We start from the raw sequence: 12,025 nt of genomic DNA on the forward strand, positions 1-12,025 counted from the left end.
TAGGAGCGAACCGTGGAAACATATTTACAAAGGTAGGGCAGGGTACTTACTATTGGTACTTATTCACTGTATTAGGTGACAACCATTTTGGTTCCAGGCTTATATTTGAGTCGAACCTGAAACTTTCGAAATCTCATTTTGTCTAAGCTATTGTATTTCATTATAGTGACTTCCACTTTCATCCACACTTCCCATCTACACTTTCCATTTCTGAACTGGAGGGACTTTGGGGGTTACTATCTGGATGGACGTGGTTCATTCTCATAACATCCTTTGTTGTTACAGAACAGAATAGATTGGTGAGTGCTCCCTGCTGGTTCTCCAACAATAATGCTCTATATCTAATGCTGCATATGTCAGGGTCAGCCCAGGCAGAGCCAGATATCTCTCTCTCTCTCTCTCTCTCTCTCTCTCTCTCTCTCTCTCTCTCTCTCTCTCTCTCTCTTTCTCTCTCTCTGTCTCTCTCTCTCTCTCTCTCTGTTTTGACGTGTAGGCCTATAGCATGACCAAACATGAATTTACATGGACAATTTAATACTGGCTATGTAGTATGTTGAATATGATTTAACACAGGTCAGATCGCCTTTGGATAATAAACCATATAGTTCCAATCTGAAAAGAGACGGTTGAAAATGCGATGGAAACAACAACGCCATCTCCACCATATCCTGTCGGGAGCGGAAGTCTGGAATTCTAGTCCAAACGTTAATCATTTCCAACACGAAGTGCGCACTGTCAGCATCATCTCTGTTCTATTGCACGCCCATTCGTCGGTTAGTGTTCCCTTTCGTCTTTAATAGGCGTTGATTTAACCTACCTCTATTGTATTGGACATGCTTGCTGAGGACATATATTTTAACAGATATTGGATTTTTTACAATCAACGAAATAGAAAATAGTTGTACATCGGGAGTTATCTTTTGTGGTATGCATGTCTAGTAACATTTCTTCACTAACATCGTTGTAGGTCGGCCGTGTGTAACCGCTTCACGGACAGAGGAAAGGATTAAGTTACTGCTTGTGGCGGATTAATTGATCGGCGCTTGCCCTGGTCGGGTGTTTGGCCTTTTTTTCAATTTAAAGATTGCTTGTTATCAAGAAAGCCAACAGTAAGTGTACTAATGTCTTTAGTCTGTGTTGATTACGTCGCCTAATCTAGAGCTACCGCATTTACAACGCTTCCATTCTCCACTTCAAAAATGCATCCCATTTCCTGACTCGCCTTCACCTTCATTTTGAGGATGTGATCATGTAAATGTGTTAAAATTGCAAAGTAGCCTACACATAGTCTACCTGGTGATATTTCCTCCACGCTTTCAAATGGTTTGCGTAAACATCCAACCAACACCCGAATTAGCACTGGACATGGAAGGCACTTGTCAACATAATATTGTTGTAGGCCATCAAGGCTAGCTGGATTGTCTTGTGGGATGCATTGTAGCAAGCTTGACAACTGTAAAAACATTAGGTAGAAGCCTCAAATATATTGAATTCCTGCCTTCACTCTGTGGTCATCCATGCCCCCCGCCCCCCTTCTCCCCCTACAGTTGGTCTGTTTTGGTTTCAGGCAGATCATGCCCTTTTGTCCAGTGAGCCATGACTATTCTTTAGAACTGGCTCACAGCATGTGACAATTTGGCTGATGTTATGAATGACTCACTGTCTACCCCTTCCTTTAAAACTTGCAAATGTTGGAGAACTATTGAAAAAAAAAAAAAAATGTTTGTTAATGATTATAATATTTTGTGCTTTACTCTCCTCTTTTTATGGAATAGTCTAAAAAAAAACTGCACTAAACACTTGATTGAGATATATTCATGTATTTGTGGTTCTTCTGAAATGGTTTAAAATTGCATTATTGTAACTTCTTAAACTGTAGACTACAACTAGCACCACTTACTAACTCCAGTTGTCCGTCAACTCCAGTCGCATTTTTCCAGTCAAGAACACAAGTGGACTCAAAACATGTATCTGAATGTCGTATCATTGAGGACTAACTCTATACGTCTGTGTATGGCTCTCCACAGTCATGTCATTCCGGAGAGGGGTGGTCCGACAGAGTAAGTTCAGACACGTCTTCGCCCAGGCGTGGAAGACGGAGCACTGCATCGATGATGTGAGAGTGTCACGCGTCACATGGGATGGACCCCTCTGCGACGTCAACCCCAAGTTCATAGCTGTGATCATCGAGGCTGGTGGAGGCGGCTCGTTCCTTGTGCTGCCAATCAGCAAGGTCTGAGTTGGACCACTTCTGGCCTGCTCGACCCTATTCATATTGTCAATGCATTCTGTATTGGAGAGTATTTGATCGATACATGCCTCCATAAGTGCCTCCTTATCTCATGTCTGGTGCTGTCGAGTTTCCGGATTTGCAGTGTTTGCATTTAGCAAAAGCAATGTTCAGCAACTCCGATTTGTCCACTAAGGTTTTAGTGCGTTAATTGGACACAGACATTGCATAGGGCATAAGTGTAATGTTGTTAGACCTGTCATAGAAAACTGCCACCTTGTGAGTTTTACAGATTCTTGTCAACTCATGAGGTGACAGTGCATATTCATTTTCACCAATCCCACCAAGCCCAGTAACTCTGTGTCTCTAATGCAGAGTGGCAGAATTGACCAGTCGGCTCCTACTGTGTGTGGGCATGCGGCCCCCGTGTTAGACATCCAGTGGTGTCCCCACGACGACAACATCATCGCAAGTGCCTCAGAAGACTGCAGCGTGAAGGTACGGGACAGAAAACTTCGTACCTTCTGAGCCCTCATGTCGTCCATTGGCTGTCTCGACCTGTGTGTTTTTCTTTCCGTTAGTATGTTTTCTGCCCCCTTGTTAAAGAGCTTCGTCCTCGTTCTTCGATAGGTGTGGCAGATCCCTGACGGGGGCTTGACCGCACCCATGACCGAGGCCTTGGTGACGCTGGAGGGACACAGTAAACGAGTTGGCATCGTGGCCTGGCACCCCACAGCTTTCAACATCCTCCTCACCGCAGGTAACCTCCTCAGACTACATATCTGTTAGTGGGCTGGCAATATAGCCACCCCATCCTGTACTCATTATGTGGGTTTGTACTAACAAAACCTCCTGCATAACAGTACGTTTGCTTCAAGGTGAACATACTTTTCTAGCGCTTTCTAGACATCTTTTTTTGCAGCAGCATTGTTATTTTCAGCATTCTTCAGTGGATTGAAATTCAAACTTGTATATACATTTTCATGCCATAACTTTTGAATGCATTTAGGAAGGTGAGGGACATCTGTAAACTCACTGTTGGTGGTGTTGCATGACAGGCGATTCCTTACTACGCATTATGCAACAAAAGGAATCAAATGTCTGTAACTAAAAGCCTGCAATGCAAGGCTGTAAAGAGAACTTGCGGTGGTTAATGCTGACATGACAGTCCAAATTCTCAAAAAGAAAAAGCCTTATTACGATCCGATGTTTCTAATTATCCTTATCACCCTGTGAGTGGTTATATATTCATTAGTTCCACATATCGGACTTTTGGATAAATTAAGTTTGCATTGAGAGAAAGAGAAGGGTAAAAAAAAAAAACTTTGGGATTAGATATCTTTTTTTTCCTCAAGATGCATATTTAAGCATCTCTTGGGTGTTTCTGTGTCCAGGCTGTGATAACCTGGTGTGCGTGTGGGACGTGGGGACTGGGGAGCTGGTGTATCAGCTGGGCGATGCCCACCCAGACCTGATCTACAGCGTCAGCTGGAACAAGGATGGCAGTGCCATCTGCACGGTGTGCAAGGACAAGGCTCTGCGTGTCATCGACCCCCGTCGGGGGACTGTTCTCAAGGTGCCCCCCCCCCTCACACCATGATTATGTGTAGAGGCACCATCTAAAAAGTTTAATTATTTGTTCTTGATTTTGCACAAGACTAAAGAGGAGGTGGTCTGTATATTGTACCTTGTCATACCCCTTTTCCACCAATGCATTTTAGGTGGTGGTTTGGAGCCAGTGCTCGAACCAGTTCTTTGCATTTCGACAGATTAAGAACCGGCCAATAAGCCGGGGGCTAAATTGTAACCAATTTAGCCCCAAAAGAGAGCTGGACTAGACACCGTGAGAAAACCGCTTTTCTAAAGGGGGTTACCGTGACAATATCACCAACAAGACCAACAGAAACTACTTGCATAAGAAAAAACATTGGTAGCTGTACTAGTAGTCTACAATATGGACTTTAAAACAAAGTAGCAGTGGTCTGTGGAGGAAACAAATGTTTTCCCTGCCCTGTGGCGTAATGATGTCGCTCTGTTCTGACTCTAGCCTGTGGAAAAGCAAACCAGTTCTTGGAAGGCTTGCAAGTTAAACCAGTTCTGAACTGGCTCTAGCACCTGCTCTGGACCTGCTCCCGGTTCACATTGGTGGAAAAGGGGCATCAGTGGACTTGCATAATGCGATTTGACACTGGTGACCCTTCATAAGACCTTTGATGTTGTCACTGTTGCCAGGTAAGAGAGAAGGTCCATGATGGCACACGGCCAATGAGAGCCGTCTTCCTCTCGGACGGGAAGATCCTGACCACCGGGTTCAGCCGCATGAGCGAGAGGCAGATGGCCTTATGGGATACGGTACGGTCAAACACAGTCCCTCTCAGTCAAGTGGTAATGTGTTGTAGATTGTGTCAGATACATCAAATATATTTGTATTTGTCTTGTGTAGAAGGATCTTTCTGAGCCAATGGCAGTTCAGGAGATGGACACCAGCAATGGTGTTCTCCAGCCCTACTATGACCCTGATACCAACATGATCTACCTGTGTGGAAAGGTACACTGGACTCATCTTACTAACATAGCACTTATTCATGGTTTTAGTAGTGTGTTTACTTAGGATACACCCCTTCAGGGTGTTTGGTTCAGCCCATAATCTGTTGATCTCTGTCAGGGGGACTGCACCATCCGGTATTTTGAGGTGACCGACGAGTCGCCATACGTTCACTTCCTCAGCCTGTACAGTAGCAAAGAGCCTCAGCGCGGAGCTGGATTCCTCAGAAAACGGGGCGTGGATGTCAACAAATGTGAGATTGCCAGGTAAGCAGGTTTTACAGCGTTTTTGTTGCCCTTGATCAAAAAATATTTTGTTTATTGTTCACTTGTGTACTTCCTTTTGTATGTTCTGCTGTGATTCATCGTTCTCTTTTCCATGCAGGTTCTACAAGCTGCATGAAAGAAAAGTGGAGCCTATCGCTATGACGGTACCACGCAAGGTAACACGAGAACCAGACCGCGAATGATTAACCATTTAATTTGACCCCAAGTTTATGAATGACTTTCTCACAGTCACATTTTTAGCAATGCTAGCGTATCCTGGGTCATCCACCCTTCTCTCTCACTCTTGCCTCACAGTCACATTTTTAGCAATGCCAGCGTATCCGGGGTCATCCTCCCTTCTCTCTCACTCTTGCCTCCAGTCAGATCTGTTCCAAGGTGACCTGTACCCAGACACAGCTGGGTTGGAGCCCTCTCTCCTGGCCGAAGAGTGGATCGCTGGGCAGGATGCGCCACCCCTGCTGGTCTCCCTGAGTGGGGGATACTCTGCTCCCCCCTCCAAGCACAGAGACATCCTCAAGAACAAGCCCAAGTTGACATCGCAGGGGTCCGGGGCGGGGTCCGCTTCCACCCCTCAGCAGGTCACCAACACCCCCGTGCCCACGCACGTCGCCAGGGACACAGAGAGTGATTGGGTGGGGCAGCCGAAGGTGACCAGAGAGGCAGATGGGGTATCTGACCGAGTAAAGAGAGAGGTGAGAAACTTTCCGATTTGTCACGTCTGGGATTTAGGACGAACTGCAGTATGATCCTTCCAATCCCTTATAACCATGACTGGGTTTTCGGTATTACAAACCATTCATTAAATAACCGACTTCATATCTATTCCATTCCCTTCTGTACCCCTCTTTCTTTCCCTCCCGCTGTCCCTCATCTCTCTTTCCCCTCTCCTGGCCCAGGACGAGGTGCTGAGCGAGGTGCTGGCGGAGGTGAAGGCCCTGCGCTCGGTGGTGCTCGCCCAGGGCCAGAGGATTGAGCTGCTGGAGAGGCAGCTGGCACGCATCGAGGACGGGGACGTATGAAGGCCGGGGGGGCCCGGAGGCGGCGGGGGCGCCGCTACACCCAAAGGGCATTCTGATGTCACTCCATAGACCATAGCCTTACTAGAATCAGCAGTACCTTAAGCTGTGTGCGCGCGCGAGTGGGAGAATGTAGTTTTGAAGTGTAGCTCAGTGACCAACTGAATCACAGTTGCCGAGAACCAGGTCAGGAGTTGTGTAGGTCAATTACACCCCACCACCCTTTAGATGCCGCTTTGATTAATAGGGGGTGATTAAGGAATATCATCTGCATACAGCATTAGTTGACATTACCTGTGATATGATATTAAAATGTTATGAAGAAACATAGTGATATCCTACTTGAGGGGGCACAGTTAAGAATCAGTGCATTCTGCAAATGTCATAAAAAACGTGGTGTGCATATTTAGCGGTACAAAAAAATCACTTTTACACAGGCCATCTTAAGTTTCGGTGTCAAAGGGATATTTTTACATTTGGCTTAATTGTGAATGATTGTACTGTACAGTGCAAATCATTCATACCATATACAGAACTGTGTTCACACCCTCAGTAAGAAATAAATCCCTCACATTGTGTATTATAAATCAGGTAGATACAGCTGCTAATTGTGATGTAATATCAGACTTAATAATTAATTCTGTCTTCTTTTACATTTCTACATTAATGGCTTTTTCAATAATTGTTTTTGATTAAGACACTTTTACTACAAATTATTGAAGAGAATGAGACTTAAGTGAAAAGGTAGTTGTATGTTGTAAATCTTTCTGTGGGATCTTTTTTTACTTTCAAAAGTTGAAGGTGATTCATGCTCAGCTTTCTACTTCCTGAAATAATTCCTAATTGTGAAATCATAATGTGTATGTAATACATGCAGCAGGCACACTTTGTGGCATCATACTGTACATGATGATAATTTGTGATGTCATAAGGGGCAAATGGGTAGCACTGACCATAAATATGACTTAATTTAAGTAAATGGATTATCATTGTGTTGTCATAAGGGGCAAGTAGGTAGCACTGACCATAAAGATAGTCTATCTATTTAAGTAGATGGGATCAAGCTGACACAAAATGGAGTCCAACGTCCATTATGCCAGACAGGTTTTGAGTCCATCAATGTCCGTAAACAGTAAAACAACTGACATGGAAGAATTATGGTTTATGCAATTGCCAACTTAGAGGTTGTGTCCTAATTAAGTAAGAAACTGATGTGCAGCGTCACACCCGATAAATTATACGGATGAATGACACATTTATTTGTTTGGCACTCAGATGGCCTTAGTAACTGCCTAGGTAACTATCAAATATACATTCGCTTTTCCAGTTGCTTCCATTCTATTGACCTATTCCGTAGAACATCATAAACTAATACAATCCTAAATGACAGCTTGTTAAATTGAGTTCAAGAAAGGTATTGCCCAACACAATGTGTTCTAAGTAGGAGTATGTTACTATCTTAAAAACCACAAGTGCTTCACAGCACTGAACTAAAATTGTTACAATGAAATGTGAGTTGTTGTTTTTTTACTGTTCGAATGATGTAATCCAAGTCTGTAGAACCTAATTGTTTTAGATTAATCTAGAGGCAGCTGTTGTATTTGTGATTTAGAATGGAAAAGGTGTGCGATGCTTGTCTGTTGGACAGAACTGCAGAAATAAACAAAAATAGAAAGTTATGATTTTTGCAATTCTCACTTACCTCGCCCTTCGGTGAAGGGATAGCTATTTTGGGTACCTTTCACGGGTTTTTTCCTTGATTACTTACATAATTAACTTCTCTATATGCACTGACCGTCCTACAATTATTATTTGTGTGTGGTCATAAAACAATAAAGTGACAGTGCACTGTGCAACTCCAATAAACACTCCTTCCCTATTTTTGTTTGTATGTTGTCTTTTTATGACCGTAATATGTTACAGTGTGAATCAAATGAGGCCATTTGTGGCTTGATTGACGTCCCCCCCCTGTATCACAGTGGCCATGATCAAGTTTATTTTCATTGACAAGAAACACCTGTAGTTAAGAATGTAATTGGTTAGAGTATGTTATATATTTGTTGTTGAAGTTTGCATTTTTCACTGAAGTTATCTGCAGGATGTGGTCAGAAGCTATGGGTGGTTCCAAAGCCATGTGGTCGTGCTTTTGATCCTTCTGTTAGTTCCACTGCTCACATCCTGTCTCTCTCAGCGCTGGCTGCAGAAAGAAATGATCTCAGTAAATGTAACTTCAAATACTATCAGGCACAATATACACCTTTGTTACATCTAATTCTAAATGAATAAAATGCATACCACACACATTACCAATGTCTGGGGTTTTAGTTTAAGTGATTCTCCTCTGTAATGTAGTGTTCTGTGTAATGTGTAATCTTCACTCCAGAAGTTACATTTTTAGAATGAGCCATTTACTGTCATCCACGTAAAACGTACAAATCTGCAAGTTCACTTTAAAGCAGCACAAAATATCCACTTCTCCACCTGGGCGTACAGTAACGTACTGTACAGCCTCACATTCACCATAGAACAGCTTCCTCTTTCTGCATTTGGACTACACGTGAATATCACTCTATTCCCCATGCTTCTACAGCACCATGCTTTTTCTGTTCATCTGTCATCAAGCCATCTCTTCAAATTCACTCATCTAAGTCTCCACCCCCGTGCTTCCTGTCCTGCTGTTGGTGTTACTGCTTTACTTTGCTGCTTTGCTCTCTCTCTCTCCTTCTTTCTATTTGTGTGTCTTAAAGTAAGCATTGCAGACACACCCCTGTCATTACTTCCTGTCTCTAGGGATAAGTTATCTGCCTGTCTGTTGAAAACTCAGCATCCCTTGGGTCATACGGCAACACAGTGGTAAGTGTAAAATATGTTTTTTATAATTGTTCATGAATGTATCCTAAACTCATGGTTTTCTGCTGCAGTTTTTCCAGATCTTTCTTTTCATTACTTTCTCCATCATTCTGTCACTTTTCCTGTGTTGTTTTCAATTTGTTTATGTTTCCACTGTTTGCATTTCCATCTTTAAAATGCACTATTCTCTTTTTCTTTTTCTCTTTCCTCCACCTTCTCCCTTTGAATACTTCATCTGTCACACGTCACGTTTCACACCCATATCTACAGTTTCCATGAGACACACCTGTTCTTCTATTTTTCTAATGGAATGGATTTAAGTATTGCATTTCAGTGGGATAGCAATGCAGCAATCTGGGGCTGATGTTCAGTATCTCTTTGGTTGCAGAAAAAGAAGGGTATATATATTTTACTCCTAGGCTAATTTTGTAATCACATGGATGATGAATAATAAAAAGCTGCACCGTATACAAGTAATTTGGTGTTAATACATTACTTAATATTAGTGGCCTACTTTCTTTGCAAGCAGTATTGATCTAGCCATACAGGTGACTGATGGCCCAACTTCGTACTCTGTTTTAAGTAGTGTCAGGATAGTATAATACCAACAGGAAATGAGCAAGGAAGAGAAAAGATCTGCTGGCTTCCTGTAAGTGATGTCGCTTCAAATGAGGGTTTCTGGTCACAAATAATCAGAGCCCGCCAGCTACATCCTTTGCAAAAATACCAAGTTACATCTCCAGTGACCACAATTTGTATTCATTTCTACAGCATAACTGGATGAGTTCCGTAGTCTCCATCTATGCTCAAACTTTGCCTGAGAAACCATATCTTAAAATGTAGAGAATAACTGCAACTACAATTAATCCTTATTATTGAAGTGTAGACTGTTAAATGCACTAGTGACTAGTAGGTGACTTTCCCTCAAAGAGAATGAAATTACACTGTAAACTGATTGGTTAATGAAGACGTGCCTTTCTTTTCAGATTCTGATCCTGAATATATTTAATGAATGCCATCTATTGGGAATGTCACTGTTGCTTTGAAGTAACGAGAATCTTTAGGCAACTACAAGTTTTTTCTTGAATTGACAAGAGACAAATCAACTTACTTTGTAGAAACCTACTTTGACAGGTATGTAACACCACATATTATGCTCCAGGCAAATGTTTGATTGTGTCCTATCTCAGAAGACTTCTGTCCATTGTATTCAGGTTGAACTTCACAAACATTGAATCAAAAATGTGTTTGTTGTCTTGGCTGGGTATGGACCAATGTTTCTTCAATAGTCAAAGACAGTTGAAGATTTGTAATGTCTGTAATTTCACAAAAGTATTGACATCAGCTTTGTATATTGCAAACCTTGCAATAAGGAATGCCTTTTTGGATTTTGACCTTGATTCTTCTGGTGACCTCATATTGATGAAATGTTAAACAGCTTTCCTCACTCTTCTTGCAGGCATATCTGAAGTAACCATGAAGGACGAGACCACATCTGATCGAGTGGTAGTGACTCTCTGTTTCCTTCTTGTCTTCCTCATTCTTCTTCTGGTCTACCTGTACATGAAACTGAACCGTGAAACCAGTGGACAGTATACACTTCGCAGAATGGTTTATAAGGAGGGAGGAGTCAGAGACCGGGTGAGGGGCGGAGTCGGGATTCTGGAGACCCGCCTTGGTCGCCGCCTGTGGCCACTCAATGAGAATGAGGAGGAGGTAGAAGGAGAAGAGAGCGAAGATGAGAGGGATGTGGAAGAAGGAAGCAAAAGAGGTGAAAGCGAAGGAGAGGAGGAAAAGGAGGAGGACGAGGGAGATGACTCGTCGAATGACTACTCCAGCTTGGAGGGCTGCAACCTGAGGGGCAGAGCAGAGGGAGCGGAGGAGAGGGAGGGGAGGAGAGAGAGCATGGGGAAGATGGAGAGACAGGAAAAGAAGGACGAAGCCAGAGAGGATGGAGGGGTCAAAGCAGGGGCTGAGGAAGGAGAGGGAAACAGAGGAGGAGATTTACAGATCGGCCTGAAGCACTTCTCTGGGAGTGCCACCTGGTCTGAGGAAAAGAAAAAACAAGACGACGACAACAACGTGACTGCATTTTGAGATCAAAGAGACTACAGTTATTTGGGTTTTGATGTAAAGGAAATAATAAAGTGGTTTCAGTTTTTTTTATACAAGTAACACATTTAAGGCACAATGACAAAGATATGTAAATTAACTACTGTTGATATCTTACAGGTGTAAGTAGGGGATGTTACACACGTTCACTGTTTTGTACGTTTTGTGTTACTTGCTACCTATGATTTCAGATAGTGTATCAGACTGGCACAAATTATGCTTGATGTTGGATGGAAGGTGACTTTTCATGACCATTTTACAGAACATGCAGCTCTGTAAAGTGATGCTTTTTGTGCTTAATCTTTCCTACTAGGCTCCCGTAGCAGTGAGGTATCATGCATAGGGTTACAGGCTAGTAAAGATCTCATCGTAATTAATGTATAACTCTATATTACACATTGGCTTGTCATTTAACACAATATGATCATTTGAAGAACATTAAACCCTTCTTTAAGCTTGATTGTGTTTGTTTCCTTACAAAAACTAAACGTGATGATTAGATGTAAACACAGTCCTAGGCAAATTATCCAAAACAACAATAAGGAATACTGTCCTTTGAACAGATGATTTCAAATCAGAATATTTTACAACACAGAACAGGTACATGTTTATTTAGTGTTTGAGAAGCAATGATAGTGATCAGTGGGGATGTAGCTCAGTGGTAGAGCGCATGCTTCGCATGTATGAGGTCCCGGGTTCAATCCCCGGCATCTCCACTCCTTTTGGTATCACGTCATTGGATGATGATACAGCTATAAAAATCATATCAGTATTTCTACACTGTAAAATCGATAGACTGAAGACATTTGTGATTCTGACAGCAAACCACCTCATTGAAAGTACATTAATTTTTACGGATTTTTTCGGCCGCTCCCTTTATCAGTCATGGGCGGAGTATTCAATCAGAATTTGTGGTTGCATTCATTCGATTGGTCCATGGTCTTTCTAGGTTGTGGTCATGTACATGTCCACGCACCACGCAAAC

At 42.6% G+C, this 12,025-nt stretch overlaps 1 protein-coding gene and 1 non-coding gene across 5 annotated transcripts; both read left to right on the forward strand.

Moving 5' to 3' along the window:
• The first annotated feature begins 660 nt into the window (after positions 1 to 660).
• Positions 661 to 11,500, forward strand: coro1b (coronin, actin binding protein, 1B). 4 transcript variants are annotated; one of them, XM_047048971.1, is made up of 14 exons: positions 661 to 773; positions 968 to 1,109; positions 2,028 to 2,233; positions 2,606 to 2,728; positions 2,861 to 2,990; positions 3,625 to 3,806; positions 4,463 to 4,582; positions 4,674 to 4,778; positions 4,896 to 5,041; positions 5,160 to 5,217; positions 5,422 to 5,754; positions 5,953 to 8,931; positions 9,915 to 10,062; positions 10,388 to 11,500. In XM_047048971.1, exons 3-12 carry the CDS (start codon positions 2,030 to 2,032, stop codon positions 6,079 to 6,081), a joined length of 1,530 nt encoding a protein of 509 aa, XP_046904927.1. In that variant the 5' UTR covers positions 661 to 773; positions 968 to 1,109; positions 2,028 to 2,029; the 3' UTR covers positions 6,082 to 8,931; positions 9,915 to 10,062; positions 10,388 to 11,500. The 4 variants fall into 4 exon arrangements, with proteins under 4 accessions (XP_046904927.1, XP_046904930.1, XP_046904928.1 ...); XM_047048974.1 differs by having other exon boundaries at positions 663 to 773; positions 5,959 to 8,931; XM_047048972.1 differs by lacking the exon at positions 661 to 773 and having other exon boundaries at positions 780 to 1,109.
• A 184-nt stretch (positions 11,501 to 11,684) lies between these two features.
• trnaa-cgc lies at positions 11,685 to 11,756 on the forward strand. Its single transcript has one exon. It is a non-coding gene; the product is annotated as a tRNA-Ala (tRNA).
• Positions 11,757 to 12,025: the final 269 nt, after the last annotated feature.

This window comes from Hypomesus transpacificus, chromosome 25 (genome assembly GCF_021917145.1).
Source record: "Hypomesus transpacificus isolate Combined female chromosome 25, fHypTra1, whole genome shotgun sequence".
Lineage (NCBI taxonomy): Eukaryota > Metazoa > Chordata > Actinopteri > Osmeriformes > Osmeridae > Hypomesus > Hypomesus transpacificus.

Coding starts and splice junctions, on each gene's coding strand:
- coro1b (XM_047048971.1), top strand. CDS start 2,030: ATGTCATTCCGGAGAGGGGTGGTCCGACAGAGTAAGTTCAGACACGTC. Junction 2,991..3,624: donor CAACATCCTCCTCACCGCAG/GTAACCTCCTCA, acceptor TTCTGTGTCCAG/GCTGTGATAACCTGGTGTGC. Junction 3,807..4,462: donor GTCGGGGGACTGTTCTCAAG/GTGCCCCCCCCC, acceptor CACTGTTGCCAG/GTAAGAGAGAAGGTCCATGA.